Source organism: Mus caroli, unplaced genomic scaffold (genome assembly GCF_978045245.1).
Source record: "Mus caroli unplaced genomic scaffold, Mus_caroli_1 scaffold_10, whole genome shotgun sequence".
NCBI classification, from domain to species: Eukaryota; Metazoa; Chordata; class Mammalia; order Rodentia; family Muridae; genus Mus; species Mus caroli.
In genome coordinates, this window is record NW_028227265.1 from 817501 (window position 1) to 839470 (window position 21970).

The 21970-nt window shown below is 41.9% G+C and overlaps 1 protein-coding gene across 6 annotated transcripts in view; it reads right to left on the reverse strand.

Annotated features, from left to right (window-relative positions):
- Positions 1-21970, reverse strand: part of Nrp1 (neuropilin 1) — a 146724-nt gene that overhangs the window by 32357 nt on the left and 92397 nt on the right. For all 6 annotated transcript variants that reach the window (XM_021169251.3, XM_021169250.3, XM_021169249.3 and 3 more), the window contains 3 exons: positions 15683-15838; positions 12285-12429; positions 4410-4741 (listed from right to left, as the gene is read on the reverse strand). In XM_021169251.3, the coding sequence (XP_021024910.1) occupies positions 4410-4741; positions 12285-12429; positions 15683-15838 (633 nt within the window). The remainder of the gene's footprint in view (positions 1-4409; positions 4742-12284; positions 12430-15682; positions 15839-21970) is intronic.

The following is a 21970-nucleotide window of genomic DNA, read 5'->3' on the forward strand; positions in this document are numbered from 1 at the left end:
TCAGCATCCTAACACAGCAGAATATGTGAGTATCTTGTGCATAACGTGCCATGACTAGAGGAAACATGTAGGAAGAGACAGACAAACAACTAAGGGCTCTGGGTTCTTGAAGTAAATTAACTGGCCTTTTAAACCTCAAATAAAAAAAAAAGAAAGAAAAAAAAAACAGTAGAAATCCAACATGTCAACACTAGATCTTAATTAATTTCCTTTTTAAAAAGAATACATTTGCTATCAAGGTCCTGACTCTTGATAGATCTGCAAGTGCTGTGAGTAATTGAGAATCTGACATACAGTATTGTTAGACCCAATTAAGTTGTTGTCATCAAGATGTTAATTGTAATGAAAACACCATTACTATACAGACAAGTCCTGCCTATATTGATGTGGCTAGGAAGATCAGAGGTGGAAGCACTGATATGTTTGGGATCCTGGGACCCTTTCTTCACTTTCAGCTTGGACAAAGAATGAACACAATGTGAATACATTATAAAAGTTGTCAGTGCTGAGCTGGAAAAACACCAGCAATGGTAGGATGGATGGGGGGGGGGGGATGCAGAGAACAGAGGCTTGCTGAGGAATTAGTACTGGTTTCCACTAACCATTGTACTCTAGGTCTTTGGTTCCTTCTAGTCTAGAGAAGTCTAAATAATATAGTCCCTGACATGTAACCACCCTGGCAAGAAGGAAATTAAAAGAGAGATAATCATGTACTCACTCTACTTTTAGACTATTGAAAAAAAAGACCCCAAAGAATTAGAATTTCACTAGTAAATTCTGAGTGGAAAAAAAAGCCAAAGACTGGTGCTCACCAGAGTGGGATCTTGTTTCCCAGAAAGAAATTTCATACAGTTCTGAGAACTTCTCAGACCACTTTGTAACAGATATAGGAGCTTAGACAAGGGTGGGTCAGTGATGGGGGAGATCACACTTGACCAGCACTGCTTAGCCAGGCATACCTCTTGCCCTGTATTTAAACCTAAGCCTTGTGCTCACTGATAACTTTTGTTCATCTTTCGATGTGGGGTCACATTGAATAAATCTTCTTTTTCTGCTTTTTACTGTTATTTGTGATGTCCAAGACTAACCTGTTAGGCTGCAAGGGCCAGGCTCTGACCCTAACAGCTCTGGTAGAAGATACACCTTGCCAATTATACTATTGTGAGTGTGAGTGAGGGAAGGTTACAGAGGGGATTAACTCACAAAAGCATTGTTTTATCCTACAAATAGCCTTATTTCACTTTTACATGAACCATGGCTGGCATCCTCGGCAGGCAGTCAACGTTTGTACCATTAAGTAGAAAATGTTTTAAATATCTTTATATAATTTTAAAATGTAGGCTGTCAGAAATGAAAGGTTTTTACCAACTTCTATCTCTACCTTAGTGATATTATTTCAGTGGAAGGGCACACTAAGAATCATAGATTAGGCTCAATCTAAGGGATTAGACTCCATGGTTTCCAATACATAATGATGAGTATTTCATGACTTAAACCTAATGTATCAATCAGTCTCCAGCAGAAGACTTAGAGTTGAAACACACACATTAACTTCTTTGTGCAACTCTGTACTGTGTTTACTGTGGCAGGCTGACAGCTTCAGGCTCCATTGCCATGAGGGTTAGATGACAGAAAACATATGATGCTTCCTATCAGACACATATGGTGACTTGTTTGTTCCTTCAGAACCTGGTGTGAAGAACATGTCACAACAACACACCCAGCGTCGGCAGCAGCAGGGACATGGCTTTGCTGCCTATCCATGCTCTGGGATGACGTCATCGCCATTCCACTCCTTGAAGTCAGTGTTACTGAAACTTCCAGCTTCTGCTGTGTTTCCCTAAGTTCAGAAAGGTTGGATATAAAAGAGAACTAGTGAACTGGGGAGATAGTACAGTTGGGAGTTTGATTCCTAGAACCCAAGTAAAAAATGTTGAGGATGGTATCATACACCTATAATCTTATCTCTGAGGAGGCAGAGGCAGGAGGATTCCTCAGGCTTACTAGACAGCAATCTTAGCCTACCCAATGGGTTCCAGGCCTGAGAGAAACCCTGTCTCAAAACAAGGTAGATAGTGTCTGAGGAATGATAGATAAAGTACCCACTTTCTTCCACATGCTTGTGCATGGCATACCCAAGTACAGTCACACATATAAACATGCACACATACACAAAATCACAGAGGAAAGTAAAAAGGATATAAGAAAGAAGTGAACTTATAAGCTGGGGCTATAGGTCAACTAATTGGTTGGGTTTTGCCCAATATGCCCTGGAACCAGGGTTTCATTCTGCAGCACTACATACATCAAGCCAAATAGAGCATGCCTGTGATCCCAGAAGGAGGAGTAGAAAGGTCAAGGCTTACATCAGCTACCTAGTGAGTTAGGACTCTGCCACAGTTGGAGCCTACATGAGGCGCCCTGTCTCAGAAAAGAAAGTAGCCACATATAATGCTGAAATGCTTTAGAAACCACAAGTTTATTCAGGGAGGGACACAGGCAGTCTTATGCTTTCCTCAGCCAGAACACTGGTTTAGTCAGTGGTTAGTAGCTCCATCGCTGACCTGCAGACTTTGGAAGACAGGGTATTATCCTCAAAGTCACATATCTAGAGGGAGGGAAGCTGGCAGCATGGCCAGGATTACTTTCTATCTACAAGACCTTACCACACTGGTTGTAAAGTGAGAGAATGTCCCAGCCAATGAGCCGCATTCTTCACCCATTGGGGAGCAGCTTTGGATGGGTAGAAATAGAAAGTCCCAGAACAAAGACCAAATGTGTTGGTGTGCGAAGTGTCACTGGAGTATGTGAAAACCTGGGGGCGGGTCCTCAGTTTCATCCCCAATCCACTTAGGCCACCCAAGCACATTGCTGGGACCCTTTCCAACTCGATGTGGTGTGCTCAGGAAGTACAAATAAATGTAGCCAACACTGAGTAAAACCTAGTGACCAAAGCAGATCTTTTGGGTTTAAAATTTATACCACATTTTGTGAACCCTGGATATAGTAATACTGAGATCACCTTCTCTTTTCATTAGATTGGTAAGAGGTGACTGAGTTTTAAGAGGTTCTAAATTCATAAGATTATTTCTAAGTATTATCTACAATAGCTAAAAGATGGGAAAAAACATAGTATCCTTCAGCAGTGAATATATACATTAATGTGTTTATTCACATGGCAGAAGAGTATTCTGTTCTCAAAATGAAGGAAATTGGGACCCATGATACTTCAATATTACATTAAGTGAAATAAATCGGCCACGAAGTACAAAAACTGAAAGCCTGGCTTAAAGGAGGCTCCTAACTGGTTAGAACCACAGGGACAGGAAGTAGAGCCATGACATTCCAGGGAATGATGGGAGGGGGAGCTGAGAGTGATTACTGAATGTTCTCAGAGTTTCATCTTCACAAGATGAATGATCTGGAGAAGAGTTTGACTCGGATATGGATTTACATGCCATGGTCTCAATGTATGTGTGCAAAGATTCAGACAGTAAATTCCATGCATGCTGCATCACAATTGAAGATATATTTGTTTTTTTTCTTCTTGGTATTTTGAGACAAGGTCTCATTCTATAGCCCATCCTGGCCTAGAACTCACTATGTTCCCAGGCCGATTTTTTGTTTTTATTTTAGCTCAGAGATCCTCCATCTTCTGCCTCCTGAATACTGGGATTACAGACACATTTATCTCAACAATGAAAAATGTAAACTGTGTGGGAAGACACAGTTCAGTGGGAGAGTACATTTTTTTTTGCATACACTTTCTTCAGTACCATCTGTAACCCTCATGTTGGAATGGTGGACACAGGTAGACCCCAGGAGCTTACTGACAAGCCAGCATAGTCAAATCTGTGCTTCCCTGGGAAGTCTGACTTCTTCTAGGACATGAGAAGAGGCTTAAGAGATAGATTAGTTGGTAAAGTGCTTGCCATGAAAGCATGAGGACCTGAGTTTGGTCCCCAGAACTCATGCAAAAAGTTGAGTATAATAGTGCACACTTGCAATCCCAGGCTTGGGAGGTAGAGATGCAAGAATCACTGGGACTACTGGCCTAGACCTTGTCTCAGAAAACCAAGGTGGCTGGCTCCTGAGGGACCACATGCAAGGGTGACATTTGGCCTCCACACTCATGTGTGTGGTGCTTCTTGATTGCATGAAGATATGTGTATGCATGAAAAAGTGCATGTGAAAAACATACACACACAGAGAAAGAGAGTATGCACACATGTGCACAGGCACAGGCCCATAGGCACGCAGGTACATCACATGAACAAAACCAAACCACCACAAAAATTCCAGGACATGAGGATTTCACTTCTGCCATGGGCTGGAGAAATGTCTTCCTAGTGAGCTAGTGGGCAGGTCATGTCCCCAGACAGTGGGTACTCCCTACCTCAGGGCCTTACCTTAGCCTTGCGCTTGCTGTCATCCATGACAGTTTTCCAGTCAGAGCCATTGTTACTGTAGGCGATCTTAAACTTCTTCATGAACACCTTGTTTTCTCGGTGCTTCCCACCCTGAATGATGACACCTCTTACTATCTTCTCATCTCCCAGGTCCACTTGGAGCCATTCAGTGATGTATGGGTGGGGTGAGGGTGGGAGTGCCCAGCCGGTACGACTGGTCACCAGACGGATGTTTTCTGGCATCCAATTCCTGTCGGCTTGATTGGACGCTGTAATCTGGGAGTCTGAAATAAGTCCAGACACCATGCCCAACATTCCAGAGCAAGGGTAATCTAGATGTTGGGAGAAACAGACGGGCTGAGGTTATTTTCTCAGAGACACCATGCTTAGAAAGAAAACATAACCTTGTATCCATTTATATGAAATCTCTAGTCTCTGTACATTTACAGAGCCTTCTCTTCTGCAGGTCTCTTCTCTACTCTTATCCTGTCCTTAGACTCATATTCCCACAAAGAAAATCTTCATTCAGAGTGTCACTGCCAGCCCCTTTGTCCCATGATTTTTAGTTCTCCTAAGTTTAATGTCAAGCTAAGGTTCCAGTCTCTTTTGCCCCTAGAAGTTGCTCCCATTTCAAGGAGAAGTGTTGTCTACAAGGAATTTGTGGTTCATGATGGAACATGTAGTTGGAGATACTTAAGGAAATATATCCCCAAATAAGAAATTGCTGAAGCAAAATGTAATTGGTAAGGAGGTGACAAAGGGAGAGCCTGGCTCAGCATGAAGAAAGCAGAGGCATGTAGGGAGCTGAATGTCCATTTGACCTTTACCATCAACTGTTCCCAAGACCTTTTAGTTCATTTTAATGATAGGGTTTAATATAGTCTTGAAGAGACTAAAGATGACTATGAACTTCTGATTCTCCTACCTTTATCACTTGAGTGCTGAGATTACAAGAATGTGCTACTATGTTCAATTTATACTAATAGATTGCAAGCACCAGGGGTTGGTGCGTGGTAGGCAAGCTGCTACTAACTGAGCTTTATTATCAGCTCCTGTCCTTCCTTCCTCCCTGCTCCCTTTTATTGAGACAGTGTCTCTGGCTGGTTTGGAATGTACAGAGGTTCGCCTGTATCTGTCTTTTGAGTTATGAGATTAAAACCAGCCTGCACATGTATGGAGGCCCCAGACAACCTCTGCTGTTATTCCACAAGTGTCACTTGAACTCTGAGATTAAAACTTACCCCTGTGCTAGTTCTCTATTATTTCAAGAAAAAATTCTATCTAGGTTTAAAAATCACATTTTGGGTGCTGGGGAGTTAGCTCAGTTGTATCTTCAGAATCCATTTAAAAACACCAGGCACAGTAACTGACATTTGTAAACCAGCACTGGGGAGGCAGAAACAAGCAGTTCCTTGAGCTCATTGGCACCCAGCCTAGATGAATTGGTGAGCTCCCAATCCCAATGAGAGACTGTCTCAAAACAAATAAACAAATGTGGGCTGCACTTGTGGAATGACAATCGGGGTTGTTCCAGGGTCTTCACACATCTGCCTGTGCACCTCCAACATGTGTGCCTCCCATGAATTCAAACACCCGTATCTCATTTTGGATTCACATCAGCTATCTAATACATACCAGTTAACTAATTCTCCCTCACATCCTGTAGATAGATTTCCTATCATTGCCTTTGGCCAAGATGTTCAGCTTCCTCTCTCCTGATTTCAGAGGCACAACCTATGCAAATGTCAAGATGTAGTTCAAGAGTCATGGACACTTCTGCCTACTTGGGATGATTCCCCTCCTGGAAATGTGATGGCCCAGGCAGAAGTAGCTCCCAGCTGGGACAGAGATGTGCTGTGGATGGGATTATGAGTCTTGTAATCACAGATAGACTATAAACTCCCCAAGAGCAATGGAGTACATAATGGACCTCTTCACATTTTCTGTAGCAACGGGAAAGTATCCATCATTGATTGATTGATTGGTTGGTTGGTTGCTTAATAAATAACCAACACCAGTTATCTTCTTTGTAACACCATACAATTCAATTAGGGACATATAGGAGTGACAATCTAATTTTCTTTGAAACAATTCCATTCTGCATAATGTGATAAATAGCAATATAGAAAGCATAACCACCCTAAGTGATTTAAGTCCAGCCCTGTTGACCTGAAGCATGGGTCAGTCAGCACCTCTCTTCATGAGCTATACAGTTCTGATGCTATCTCTTCCACACTCGGGACTTTCAAGCAAGGCTTTGAACACTGCACATCCCAGCTCCTTGCTTGCACATTCACTGATACTAGAGAGATGAAGCACTTCCTCCCTGGGTGGGGGTAGGGCTTTTTTTTACATTCTTTCTATCCTCTAGGCCCACCTATCATCTTGCTCTTTCCACCATTTAATTTGTGGAAAACACTGACTCATCTTTAAATATTATTTTGCTTAGTCAATATTTCTGCCTGTAATTAGACACATTTTTCTTTCTCTGATATGCCTTATGATACTTGATCTGTATTTTCTCTTGTATTGGCAATCGTATCCATTCTTTTAGATAACTACCTGCCTTTTGCTAGTTCAAGTTTTATGTTCTCTCTCTTTACCTTTCTGCATCACTCCTTCCCCTTCTTTCTTCTTTCCTTCCTGCCTTTTTCACCCCCACTCACATTTTTTTTTATTGACAAGATCTCTTGTTCTGGTCTGGCCCTCAGTTCACCTTGGAGAATGACCTTGAATTCCTGAGCCTTCTACCTCCACCTCCTATGTATTGGAGTTTCAAGTGTGCACTGCCATGTGGTCTCTGCAGTGTTGGGTGCAGAACTCAGGGATTCCTGCATGTTGGGCAAGCATACTCACAACCAAGCCATTTGCCAAGCCGGATCCTAATTTTTTGAGGGTATGAAACAAGTCATATTTTTCTGTTTTCTAAGACTTGCTGAGCTTGTTTTTGCACACTGTTAACCTCAACAAATATTTGCTGAATGAATCAATGTATTACAACAGTCAAAAGCAGCTGTCGTTTCTCAGGACGCCTTCTTGTAACCCAGCCTGACTATTTGCTCTGGGTGGGAATCTGGAAACCAAGAATAAACTCAATGGAAATTATTTTTAAAGATTTAAACAAAGCCATTTGCTGAAGGACTATGAAACTCTTATCTTAAAAACAGAAGTCCCATTTCTTGGCTACAGTGGTCACACCTGCCTGACTTCCAACCGGCTTCTTTACAATGGTGATGCTCGGCTGGCAAAGGGAGCCAGATGTTACCATCCGAGAAACACCCAGCTAATTTGGATCCTACAAGCAGAGCAGAGACTGCACCAGATGGATGTTCTTTCTCTTACACAGAGATTCTGAACTGTTTCTTTCCCCAGACATGGTCCATTCTCAGTCAGAAGTCAGAGTGTTGAGCCAGCCTCCAACATTTCTCTGTGAATGCCTCTTCTGAAAAACAGTATGATGAACCTTGACTTGCCCTTGCCTGGAAACCACAAGACTCATACTGTGCATTTGTGGGCTGGGTCTGAGAGACAAAGGACATCATCTTGTACTTTTTATGATGTTTTTTTGAGACACAGCTTCTCACTGGCCTGGGGAGTCACTAGTTAGGTTAGACTGGCTGGTCAGCAAGTCCCAGAGAGCCTCCTGTCTCCACCATCCTAGCTCTGGGTTACAAGTGTATGCTACTATGCATGCCTTTTTATGTGAGCTCTGGGGTTTGAACTCAGGTCCCATGTTTGTAAGATGAATTCTTTACTGATTGAGCTATTTCCTCAACTTAGCCCATAATTCACTTTTAACAATGATGAGGGAAAAATTACATTAACAATTAATTCAAGGTTTGAATGAGATGCTAGTTTACAGCAGGGTTTCCTTAGCAGGCAGGCTTAGACCCACTTTGCCCATGTTGTTAAATTTAACAAGCAAATAAACAACAGAACAAGAAATGGGATATCCCACTAGATTGGAATGTCAGAGACACAATGACTAATTCTTAGTGTATCCAAAATACTGCAGTGGGAAATACATACACTAACAATTATCATTTTTAAGTCACAACAAGCTTAACTGGGGATTCTGTATTTTGTTTGGCAACACTATTTCTTTTTTTGAAACTTTAAAATCAATTTTGGATGAAAGAGACAAGTGGATGATGTTACAGGGAGGGGTTTGGTGTGGCTATTATGAGTGATATGAATTTACCGTAAGATCTCTGTGCTTGACCTTAAAATAACAAACTGAGTACAACTAGTTAATCAGTTTCCAGAGTGAGAAAGTGATCACTAGCTATGACAGTAATTCCCAGTGGGCATCACCTGGCCTCCTCTGAGGGCTTGAGGAGTTTTCTAAGGGTGTTGTGGTGTCTGGAAACGTCACCCTCATCTTTGATTGACAGGAGCATGCATGACTATAGGGGAAGAGAACACCACTGAACAGAGCATAGGCTGAGGTCTCACAACCCTGTAGAAGTCCTCCAGTGTGGTCTTCCCAGTTTCCCAACCCCTTTGCCAAATGATGCAACTGCTTTGGAGAAACAAGGAAAACATTCCTTCCCCCAATCACCTGTAAAGCAGGATAGTTTGCCTGAGTGTGAATCTTTCTGTGAAATACCCCATCATATTCTCTGGACCACCAAGATGGCTTTATTTCAAAAGAATTCCTGAACATGAAACTTAGATTCAAACCTGTAACTCTAGAGATTTTGGAAGCCACGTAAGTGATGACTTATATCCTAAGTTTTTTTTAAAATTTACTAGTTTCTTTAAATGGTTAGATTGAGTTAGGACTTGCCTCTTCATAAAGAGAGGTTGAGAGTTCAAGGTATGAGAAGCAGAACTCCTTTATTCAGAAATAACCACTGAACACTATGGTGCCACAGGCCTATCAGGTAGAGAAAGCACGGTGACCAGGCTCTGCTCTCCTGCATTGTCTAGTCCAATAGGACACTGATAACCTACTTTTTTATCAGCCTGTATACACACACATACATGCACATACGCACATGCACATGCACACAGGCTCTACCTGGGGCTTATCATAAATTCTGTTTAGTGACTAATGTCCTTGCCTTATTGTTTGGGGGCATTTAGTGAGCACTTTACCAGCCAAATATGTTATAAATATTCTTCCATTTAATCCTCATCACAGCTCATTAATATATCTTACAGACCAGAAACTACATCTGAAATGCAAAGGGTCTTGCCTGCAGTTAGGCACTCACTGAGTGGACAGTCCTGAGCCAGTCATGACCTCTCTGACTGTGTAACCATCATGGTCACATTTTGCCCTATTAAAAACCTGCCAAGGTCAGTTTCTGGGAAATGAGAGCCATTTCACTAGAGAGAAAACAAAACAAAACCCAACTGTGTACTTAAAATAACAAAACAAGCTGTGTTTAAAAATAATAGGACAAACTACTTTAGATAATGCTTAAGTAAACAGGCCATTTTACTATTTTTTAAAAAGATCTAATAAATTACTTTCTTTCTTTTGGTTCAAATTCCTAGAATTACCTCTTGGGATGTCCTTATGAAAATAAAAAGAATGATTTGAGTTCAAATAAATATTTTATTTAACCAAAAGGACACAATATAAATCTTAAGAGACTGGATAGTCAGAGTTCAGAGTTCAGACTAATTTGGAGTCTTTATGAAGCTTGCTTCTAAATAAAATTCCAGTGTAGTGACATGAGACCAGGTTAGAGAAATGGACCAGAAATTCCCACCCAGACCTCATGTGGCCTTGTTCCTATGAATTTATGTGTAGACTCCTAAATTAGGAATGCTGTAAACTTCCCTAGAACTTTCTGCTATTTAACTATTAGCAAAAATAATAATAAAAAAAAGTTACATCTGACTTTCCAATGCCTGACCCTCTCAAACGCCCCTCTACCCAATTCCTGTCTCCAAAACCTTGAACTTTCTAAGTCTTGGATTGTCACACACTGAACAGTCTGTGCCATAGTGGAAACAAATAAAACTCGGGTCTGACACCAGATCAGGAAAGTCTTACTTTCTAATATGGACCTTTCTGCAGATTTTTTCAGGAATTACCTTCTCAACACAGCACCTCCACTCTGATGGGAAAGTTCCAGGGGGATGCTTTCCCTTCAAAAGTGAGTTTTCTTCTTATCTTTCTCTCTTTCTCTTTTCTTTGTTTTTTTTTTGAAATAATCAAATTTAGCAGAGAAAGCATAAAATGTATTGAGAAATTAAATGTTCTAAATATGAACACAGACAGAATACAGTGTGGTTCACTGAAGATTGGAAGTTGTTTTTAATTTTAATTACCTTCTTAGTGAATCAGTCACAGGCTCTATGCATCAATCTTTTAAAAAAAGATTGTATTTTATGTGTGTATGTGTTTTTGCATATGTATTACACCACATTTATGCAGTGCCCAAAGATGCAGGAAGTGGGCATGGTATCCCCTGGAACTGGAGTTACAGACAGTTGTGAGCTGTCATGTGGGTGCTGGAAACTGAACCTGGGTCCTCTGGAAGCACAGCAGCTGCTCTTAACCACTGAAACAATTCCCATTGTTTTCATTTTTTAAGAAATAAAGAGTACATGTATGCTGCTATTGCTTTCAAATGAAAGCTCTGTAACATATCTACTTACATGGAAAAGGGTTGGAACATGGCTGCTGTTCCATCAGAACTTAGCACAATGCCACAATAAATATGGACCATTACCCTGGAGTCTTTGGGCCCAGTGCCAGCTTGACAACCAGACACCTTGATTTCCACCCACCTGACCTTACCCTCTACAGATATTTAACAAGAGTATTTCATATTTTCACCTCTCAAATAGGAATAGCCTTTTGTTTCAATTTAACAGGGACTTCTCAAGTGCTGTTTGAAGAAACCAGAAACTTCCACAAGTTAACTTTCATTTTTAGAATGCCCAGTTAAGAAGTAGTGATGTGGTTAAGAGTTAAGAGTGCTTGCCTACCACATGCCAGGCCCAGGTTCAATCCCCAGGGGAAACATACATATAGACATCAAAAAATAGAGGAAAATTCCATGACAGAGTTTCCAGGGTGCTAAGGGAGTGAAAGCAGCCCTTGTTTGAGGTCAAACTCCTTATGTGTAGCCACCTCTGGACTTCAAAACTGCAAAGAAAAAAGCCAGTGTGGAGCCTTCCACAGAGTAGCTGTTTTTAATGATCAGCATACTGCTAACCCAATGCCTTATCAGAGACTATTCATTAGAAAGGGGGACACTGACAGAAACCCTGCCCTTCAAAACACAGAGCTAAATGCTCATGTCCTTCTTGCCACCTGCCACGAGGAGTAGCCTAAAATTGGGCTCAGAACCATGGCTGTTATCCAGGAGAGGAAAACCAGGCCTGGGAACCTCCAAGTAAATCACCCGGCAAATGGCTAATGAGTTAGGGTAGAACTTGAATTCAGACATGTCTACATTCAGTGTACATGCCCTATGGCTCGAGTGTGAAATGTTCCCCACAGGTACATGCATTTGAACACTTCATCTCTAACTGCTGGGGAAGGTTGTGAAATTTTTTAGGACATAGCAAGTCATTGAACAAAGTGAGTCACTGAGGGCAGACCTTGACTTTTTGTTTCTTCTCTGCTTCCTAACTTGGATATAAAGTAATCGGTTACCTCACACTCCTGCTACCATGGCTCCCTGTTGTGGTGGACTGGGTCCATATCAAGTGCAAGCCAAAATAAGCCATTAAGTTTTTTCTTAGGTATTTTGTTACACCAAGGAGAAAAGTAATTGGTAAAGAAAGACCTTAACTACCAAATAAATACGAGCAGATTACATTCATATTTGAACATATGAAAAAAATTCTCCTTGAATGGAAAAGTCTACATCAATTCAAGGGGGACACTTCCATTCTGGCACTTACCTGTTATCTTGCAGCCATAAACTTCAAATCTCATAGATATACCAGTTTCCCAGGATACAGGTTTGATTCGGACAAATCGAGTTATCAGTGGTTTGGAGAAAACTCCTAAGACAACATCTGTGGGGTTCGTGTTTCCCTGAAAGATCTAGATGGGAGAGAGCGTGTTAACAAACTATATTAGAAACAAATCCCTGAAGCTGTCCACAAATGCTTGTAACAACTGTTTATAGTTCTAGCATTTTCTACCAAGCATGGTGTGCCATGTAATTTTTCCAAATAACTGTAATCAAAGAGAACCCTGTTCAGTGTAGATACCATCCCAATCATGTATTCTTGCTTGAGTGGCTACAGCTTCTAAAAGCACTGTCACCAGGATGACATTTATTAAAGGACACATGCTGTCATCTTCAAAAGTGAAAAGTTGTTAACTTTACCTGAAGAGCCACAGCTGCACACATTCCATAGGATCTCTCTCTCTCTCTCTCTCTCTCTCTCTCTCTCTCTCTCTCTCTCTCTCTCTCTCTCTCTCTCTCTCTCTCTCTCTCTCTCTCTTCCCAGCAGCTCCTTGAAGGAATGCTCTTTGAGTTCTGGGTTAGGTCTGGCTTTTTAAAATTCTAGCTCACGTTCTCAGATACAACCCTAAGCCAAATACCTTCCTTCCTTTTCCCTTCCTTCTTCTTTTTGTAGACATTGTTGCTTGCATCCCTGGCCAATCTTGAATGCACTAGGTAAGTGAAGATGACCTTAAACCCCTTGTCTTTTTGCTTTACCTCTCAAGAGCTTGGATTTCAGGGTTGTACCATATGCATGGTTGCTGTAGTAACTGGGATGGACACCAGGGCTTTGTGCATATGAGGCAAGCATTCCAGTCACTGAGCCATAGCCACAGCTTCCTGCCCTCCTTGCTTACTAGGTCCCTTGGCAAATATTCTTAGTCATGTATCAGTGGTTTTGATACTTAGGAGTTATTGCTAAAATTATGCTTCAGTAGTCAAAAGCAAAACTAAAAAATTAAATGATTTTTAACTGAAAACTCCTACTCTTCTGCTTCTAGGTATAAATCGTTACTTTGATTCTAACAACAATGAGGTATGTGACCACAAAGGCAAGGAGGGCCGGATATAAAGCAGGTGCCTGTGAATGTCCTTTGGGACCATGTGGAATATGGTAGTGGTGTTTACAGGATCTTTGTACACTACCATGGAATATTCTGGCAAAAACCTTCCTCAGATAAAAGTGGAAGCTTCTGTTTTCTAGACTTCTGGGTCAGCTATGGCTGAAGATGGCAACAGTATTTAAACTAGGCAGTTGTGCACATCTTAAATCCCACCATTCAGGAGGTAGAGGCAGGCAGATCTCCATTAGTTCAAGGCCAGCCAGGTCTACACAGAAAGCTCCAGGACAACCTGAGCTACATAGAGGGACCCTGTTTTAACACCCCACCCCCCCATCCAAATAAAATAATAAAACAGTTCTACTGGTAGGTACATCCTGTGGTACTGTGTGCCAAGCACAGTGACTTTCCATGATCTCTCAGGTGTTATTACCAGAACATTGCAGGATATGAAGACTCTCCCCATCTTCCAATATATGTCATGCAGTTTCCTGAACTTTGCGCTTCCCTCCAGAGAAAGGGCACACCAATGTCATCAGACTGCTACTTTGACCCTTTTTGAGCATGCATGACCCTATGTTATGCTCTGCAGCAAACACCAAAAATGCCCCCTGTACTTTGCTTCTACCTCAGTTTCTCCCTCTGGGAAACAATCTGCATGGGTACATTTTCACATGGCGAAATAATGAGAAGCTTCCAGAAGTGAGATCTATAGCTGGACGAAATGAGGAGGGCTGCAGGAACAGATGTCAGCTGGGTGCTCTGGTTTCATTTAGGTTCAGTGAAGACCCCGTATGTCAAGGCTCATCCATTTTGCATCCTCCTTTATCCTCTCAGCCCAGGAGGCTTGTGTGTGCAGGGCAACCATTGCTCTAAAACACCAAGTCACAAAACCCCTGGCCTCCCTGAAGTGTGTGTGTGTGTGTGTGTGTGTGTGTGTATGTGTACACATGTATAGGACAGGCAGCAACCTCAGGTGCTGTTTCTTAGACAGTGTTCACCTAGTCTTTTGAGACAGGGTCTCTCACTGGCCTGCCAATGAGTTTCATGGATCCTCCTGTTTCACAGCTCAGAGCTGGGGCAGCAAGCACATCCCACCCCACTCCCTGCTTTTATAAAAAAAAAATTCGATCTATCTATCTATCTATCTATCTATCTATCTATCTATCTATCTATCATCTATCTATCTATCTATCATCTATCTATCTATCTATCTTCCTTTCCACCTATCATCTATCCATCCATCCATCTACCTACCTATCTATCTGTTATCTATCATCTATCTATCATTTACCTATCTATGTATTTTATGTATGTACTTATTATATATTGGTACATGCCATGGTACACGTTGGTTGTTCTATTTCCACCATTTGGGTCCTGGGAATGAAATTTGGATTATCAGGCTTATTGTTGAGCACTTTTATCTACTGAGCCATCCCACTGGCATGTGTATATATGTGTGTTTATATATATCTAAAACATGTGTTCTGGAGATGGAACTCAGGTCCTCAGGCTTGTGTGGTTAGAAATTTTTTGGCTGAGTATCTCTTCAGTGCTTCCAGCCTTTGAGTTTGAGTCACATCAAATATGAGTTCTCAAAAATCTTTTGATTAATAAATCAGAGCAAGTATAACTTCAAATAAGTGGGGCTGGCTGAGGGAGAGAGATACCTCAGTTCCCAAACAACAGAGCACAGGACAGATGTACTGCTGGGCTGAGCTCAGCTGCCCCACAGGGTGAAGCTCCAAGTGAGCGGGTCGTATGATATCTGTGTGATCTGAAAGAACACAGCAAAAAGCCCAGAGTTCTGTTCTTACAAGAGATCGCCAACTGCACTTGTAAATGAGTCGTGACCACTGGGGGTAGATAAAAGGCCTCTAAAGATGTATGAACAAACAAGAAACACAGGGAGAACCCAAATAAATGAAGCCAAATGACTGTCAGGAACCCCTGAGGTTGGCAGTGTTAGGTTGTGCATTGTCTGTTCCTGGGGTTAAAGGAGATTCTTGATTCTGTTGTTTAATTCAGCTTATGCTGCCTTTTTTTTTTTTTTTTTTTTTTGGGTAACATCTGTGTAACTTCCTCTTGGCCTTCGGATCTGGGAACATGAGACTCTTTGGTCACATTTAAACCCCTAATTGCTCTTTTCATTTTAAATCAATTCAAAAAATAAACCAGGCCTGACAGAAAAAAATCCCCATATAAACAAATAAAAATTGATCATGCATGTGAAAGACTTTAGTAGGGGAGGGGGAAGAGAAGGGGCAGGAGCCAAACTTACAATGGCTTTATTTCCCTCTTTCAGGGAGATCCAGTCCTCTCCGTTGGAGCTGATGTCTACTCTGTAAGTCTTGACATAATATTTCTTCTTGGTTTCCTTGGAAATGGCACCCTGTGTCCCTACAGCAGTAACAAATCGCAGGAAGCCCAAATCCACCTGCAAGAAAATGACACACGAATTCAGTCAGCTGCCCCATCAAGCATAGCTGTGACCTGCAGCTTTTCCTGCAGGCTCTGTACAGGGGTTTCATCTATCAGAACTAGCAGGGCCCAATGTGATGTCAATGGCCCCTATCTTCCCAGTCATTCTCTAAAGGAATGTGAAGGCTGTCAACCTGCCTTCTAGGTATTTATGCCTGCAGAGGTCAGTGCCACCACCAGCTTGGGTCAGAGAAACTTCTTCCTGCAGTAGGTAACAATCCCTATAGAGACTCAGAACTGGTCAAAGTGTGGCAAATAATAGACAGCTCAGCTCTTTACAGGGCATCTGTACAATCACTTCTAAGGCTCTGGGAACATCACAGAAGGGGTATGGAAAGATTGTAAGAGTTGGAGGAAGCAGTGGAGTGTTGTGAAATGCTGTCTTCCAGGCAAAGCATGATTTACGGCCACTAAGTTTACCTGCATAAGACATGCACAAGAATGAGTCTGTCCATGTTCCTTACCCCCCCCCCCCACCCCGGAGAATCTATCCATGAAGGAGTGAGAGATATTTTCTTAGTGATGTAGCCACTAACAAATTGCCCTCATTCCTGTAAGCAACCCTGAATAAAATCCATTGGTACACACACACACACACACACACACACACACACACAGAGAGAGACAGAGACAGAGAGAGACAGAGACAGAGAGAGAGGCAAACACAGTAAGGGAACAAGTTATGAGAAAGGAGTATGTTCTCACTGCAGCTAAGATACCTGATCTACAACACAGAGGAGAAAATTGAGTTCATGTCAGTATATCTTCCAAGACATTTAACCTATTTCCCAAAGTATATCATATGTGTTATTTTACAGAGGCAGAATCAAGACAAACAAGATAGATGTACACATTGGCTCCTGGAGAGGCGTAAACTAGGCCTCCCATCTGACCCAGCTGATCCCAATTCTTTGCAGCACCCTACCTCCTTCTGGTAAGATGCTGCCAGAAAGCGCACTGATGTGAGTCCCTAGGAGTGCTGTGGTTCTAGGAACAGACACAGGTCATTTGGGATGGTCTGGTAAGGAGAAGAATGCAGGGAGGCTGCCCCCATCTGAAGCTCCTTCCTTCTGACATTTTTATGGCCTTGCTATAAGCAGCTATGTTGAGAAGCAGATGGGTCCCCAGGCATGATGGGGAGGAAAGACATCACAAAGCAAAGCTTGTAAGTTCCTCTTGGTCAGTTTCCAGTGAGGCTTCCCAACAAGAGAGCTTCACTTTGTGTCTTGTTTGTTAATCTCATACCCTGGAGTGTAGTGGGGACTTCCAGGTAATGAAAAGGTCTGCTCTGATGCAAGGTTTTGCTGAAAGGACCCTGATATAGCTGTCTCGTGTGAGGCTATGCCAGTGCTTGACAAATACAGAAGTGGATGCTCACAGTCAGCTATTGGATGGAACACAGGGCCCCCAATGGAGGAGCTAGAGAAAGCACCCAAGGAGCAGAAGGGGTCTGCAACCCTATAGGTGGAACAACAATACGAACTAACCAGTACCCCCGGAGCTCGTGTCTCTAGCTGCATATGTAGCAGAAGATGGCCTAGTTGGCCATCATTGGGAAGAGCAGCCTCTTGGTCTTGCAAACTTTATATGCCCCAGTACAGGGGAACACCAGGGCCAAGAAGTGGGAGTGGGTGGGTAGGGGAGCAGGGCACGGGGAGGGTATAGGGAACTTTCGGGATAGCATTTGAAATGGAAATAAAATATCTAATTTTTTTAAAAAGGCAAAAAGAAGAAAAGAAAAGAAAAGGAAACTAAAGGAAAGGTCTGCTCTGTTATGTGTTCCCACTGTGATTAGCTGGCTGTCAGTGGGCAACTGGTCATGAACTGGAGTCCTTGAACACCTCCCCCCTTGTGTGTGTATGTAGTGTGTGTGTTTACTTATGTATATTCAGGTATGTTTTGTGTCTGTCTCTGCAAGAATGGAATCATAAGTCAGTGCTTTCACACACAGCTTTTTTCACATGCATTTTGGGGATTGAATTCAGGTCTTCAAGTTTGCATGGCAAGCACTGTGCCAATGAGCCATGCTCGCAGCTTAGGAAGACCTCTCCTGCTTCTCTTCATACTCCTCAAGATATTGTCAGTATAAACAAACCCTTTTTGAAAACTTTTCTCATTGTCATCATTAATAATTGCATATAACTTAAAATGAAAACTCATGCTTAGTTTCCAGGTGTTGAGTGCTTTTACTGTCCTTTCCTTAGATGTTTCCTGGAAAGCTGTTTCCTTCTATCTGTTGTATGAGCTGGATTTTACAGAGGAAAAAAGAAAAGAAAAGAAAAGAAAAGAAAAGAAAAGAAAAGAAAAGAAAAGAAAAGAAAAGAGGTCTTTTTTTTAAAAAACGGATATACAAACATAGTATCTTTTGAGGATTCAGAGAGGAATTACCTAACACACCTGGTTTGCATCCACCGGTCATGTCAACAGAAGAGGGGAACACAAGTTTCTTCAAAAAAGAATAAACAAACAAACAACGAGGTTGGAGCAAATCCCCATCCCCACTCAGCTTCATGATCCTGTGACTTGACAGCCCAATTTTCAGAAAACATTCTTTCAATTAACCCTGCAGTGGCTAGGCACTCAGGGCTGCTGCAGAATGTAACTTTGGTAGCCTGCCTGGAAGGCTACCTCCTCTGGACTGTCGGGAGCAGCTTTATCCTGGCAGCCCTGGGAGGACTTAAAACACAGAGGTACAGGAAAAGCAGTACTCTGAAGGGAGGGTGAAGTTCCTTAGTCCTAGGACCCTGCTTCCCCCTGGGAGGGTCTCACAATGTGACTGACTTTCCTTGGTTTAAAACATAGAGCCAATGCTCCTAAGCTTTCATCTGAAGCTTGCTATGTAGAATTTGTGTCCACAGAGATCTACTTCCTCCTGCCTCTCAGCTTGACTGCAACTTTCTATTTAGTCAAATCTCACCCTGAACTTCTGATCTCCCTGCCTCTACCTAACTAGCACTGGGCTTATAGGCATGCAGTACCACACCCTGGATTTGTTATGGATGGAATCGAGGGCTCTGTGCATGCTAAGCAAACATTCTACCAAATAAGCTGTGCCCCACCCCCCACAGAACAAAAATTTAATAGGAATTAATACTATAGATTAACAATGGTGGCCATTTCAACTTTCAATTTAACAAATAAATGTTTACTCAACACATTTAAAACAATTCCAATGCCTATCTTGATAGCTGGCATTAGTAATTCTTTTCAGAAGGGAAGCAGGGAGCTTCTAGTGAATACTCCATTCTTCTTATCCCCTATGGGCACAGGTTTCCAAAAGCAAGACTGCCAATGCTTGTAATATTTGGCAAGTAAAACAAAAGATAGCAAATTGAACTGAATTTCAGATGAAGAGAGAAAAAAAAAATGATACTAACTCAGACACAGAGACTTCAAGAGTTTCGAAATGCTCTCAGAACACCGAGGCTTTACTGACCATCCCCTGAGTTAATCGAGTTATGCACGTCCACTTGCAAGCTGAATGGTCCTTAGAATCTGGACATCCAAGGGAGAGAGGCATGGCTCTGCTCTCCATGTCACACAAGAGGCTCTTCAGTCTGGGAATGATTAAACTCTCAAGTGTCCAATTGCAGCTTGAGTTGATTTGAAATAATCTTAGAAATCTATTCCCTGGATATGCTTTCAGATAGACAGACAGATGCAGTGTCTCTCGGAGCCTGGCTTCCTTTAAACTCATCGTGTAGCTTTTGATTCTTTTGCTTCTACCTTCCCAGTGCTAAGACCATAAGCGTGTGCCACCGAACCTGTACCTGTTTTATGGGGTTCTGGGGATGGAACCCAGGGCTTTCTGAATGCTAGACAAAACTGTTCCAGTCAGACATGTCCCCAGCCCTGATATTTATAAAGTTCTAAGGGAGAGCTAGTTACTAGGTAGAAAAGAAATGGTCACTCAGAAGATTCCCAGGTACTAGGGAATCAGATGACTTTGAAGAAGGAGCCTGGGGCAAAGACAAGCAATTCCTCAGTAGGAAAATGTCCTTAGAACACAAGCATGAATCACATGAGAAGGAAATGGTATTTTCTTTCTCAACAGCGATGAAACATACCAGCGACTTCCCCTGTAATTGCATAGAGTTTCCTGCTGGGTTTAAATTCTGTGGCTCCTCTTATTTACCACCCTGGGATATTTGAAATTCTGTTTCATTTTTCTTCCTAACATTACTGCCACTGGTTTTACTAAAGATGGACGACAACCTCACAGAGTCTAGGCCTAGACCACTGAGACCAAGAGAGGATGAGATCTCTGATAATCACGGTCTCCCTCAAGCTGTGGACTCAGCATTAATGCTGGGCATATCTGCCCACCAGCTCTTTCTCTCCAAGTGCCTAGGGGAATTCTGCTAATTATGACAATGGCCCCAATCTGCTTTCATGTGTATTATTTAATTACATCAAAATACTTATAACTTAATTAGAATAATTGTAGTTTCTAACAGAAGATATTTTGATTGCATATCTTGACATGTAAAAATTCTTGTGTCATAAAAGAAAATAAAAACAACTCTGTGTCTCCCTCTTTCTGCCTCCCTCCCTACACTTCTTCCTTTCTTTCCCCACTTCCTTCCCTTCTATTCTCCCCTCCTCCTTCTAAACAGGAGTGACCATGCCCTCTTCTCAGCCTGGTGGATAAGCAGGGCAATTATTCTCTCTGGTAAGCTCATCACACAGCTCATTGTGTTCGTCATTGTGTTCTTCTTTTAGTTTCATTTAGTCATTCATGATTTCTCTAGGAAAAGATATTTCTCTTTCTGTATAGTTAATAAATTCTTAGTGAAGATTTCATAAACAGTAGTAGATTCAAGAAGTAACAACACTTCTATAAGATATTACTAATGGGACAACACATTCCACTCTTTCAGAGTCTTTTTCCTATGAAAATACATGTATGTGTATATATATATATATATATATATATATATATATATATACTTGTAGTTATAAAAATAAGGTAATCCAATCCTGTCATTTCATTCTGTTTTATGAATATATCTCCTAGACAATATCTTTCTTCCTCTTTCTTTCTTTCTTTCTTTCTTTCTTTCTTTCTTTCTTTCTTTCTTTCTTCTTTCTTTCTTTCTTCACAGGTTCTGTGAAGTTTAGGCTGATCTAGAACCCACTAGTCAAAACTGGTCTGGAACTCTCAGGCTTCTCTTGCCTTAGCCTTCTAAGTGCTGAGATGACAGGTATGTACCACCACACCTAACTTCATCACCATTTTTAAGGGTATCACCCCATACTGATGGATTTATGTCCTGCTACTTTTGAGCCCTCCGGTATTAGACTTAATGTAATAATCATTGACTCTAGAGAGGTGTGTTCAGTAGACTTGGACAGATAGCAAAACTGTGGCAACTTCAAATGTGTGACCTTAGGAAGGGCTGACATACACAGTATGAAACAGGAAAGAAAAGATGCAAACTTTATCCGAGGACTGGGAAGGGTGGGTAGGGGGGGGGAGACATTTCACAGCTGACTGTGATGTCCAAGTGTGTAGCAAAGATTCTATAGTAGGATTCTGCAAGTAGACAGGAAGAGGAAGGGGGTGGGGCACACAGGAAGAGCAGAATTGACCATGAAGATCTGTAAAGATGAAACAGTCAGCACCAAATAGCCAGCTATGCAGATCACACTAGCAGACACTGTTGGTCTTAAATGCGTGGACTCTGATCGGACACTAATCGGAAGGCAGTGGTCAGCAGCTGTGGAGATAATGTAGAATCTCCAGATCCATCCTCGTCCATGTCTGGACTTTGCTTTGCTTTCACCCACCTTCTATCCCAGGACACAGGAATGGTACAAAAGACAAACAGCAGGAATAGTAGAGAAGCTAGCACTGTTCAGGGAAGTTCTCCACAGTGCACCCCTCTGTGTTATGAAGGGTTCCTTTCCTGCATGTTGCTCTCTTTCCCCACAGATATTCCTGCTCACAGGCACTATGATCAGGTAATATGCTCCCCAAACCCAGGCAGCTTCTCTTCTCTCACTCTCTTCTGATTATTTGAGAGTCCTTACTTTCTGAGTTGGTAGAATATTCTTAACTTTTGGAGTTTTAGAGTATATCTTTACT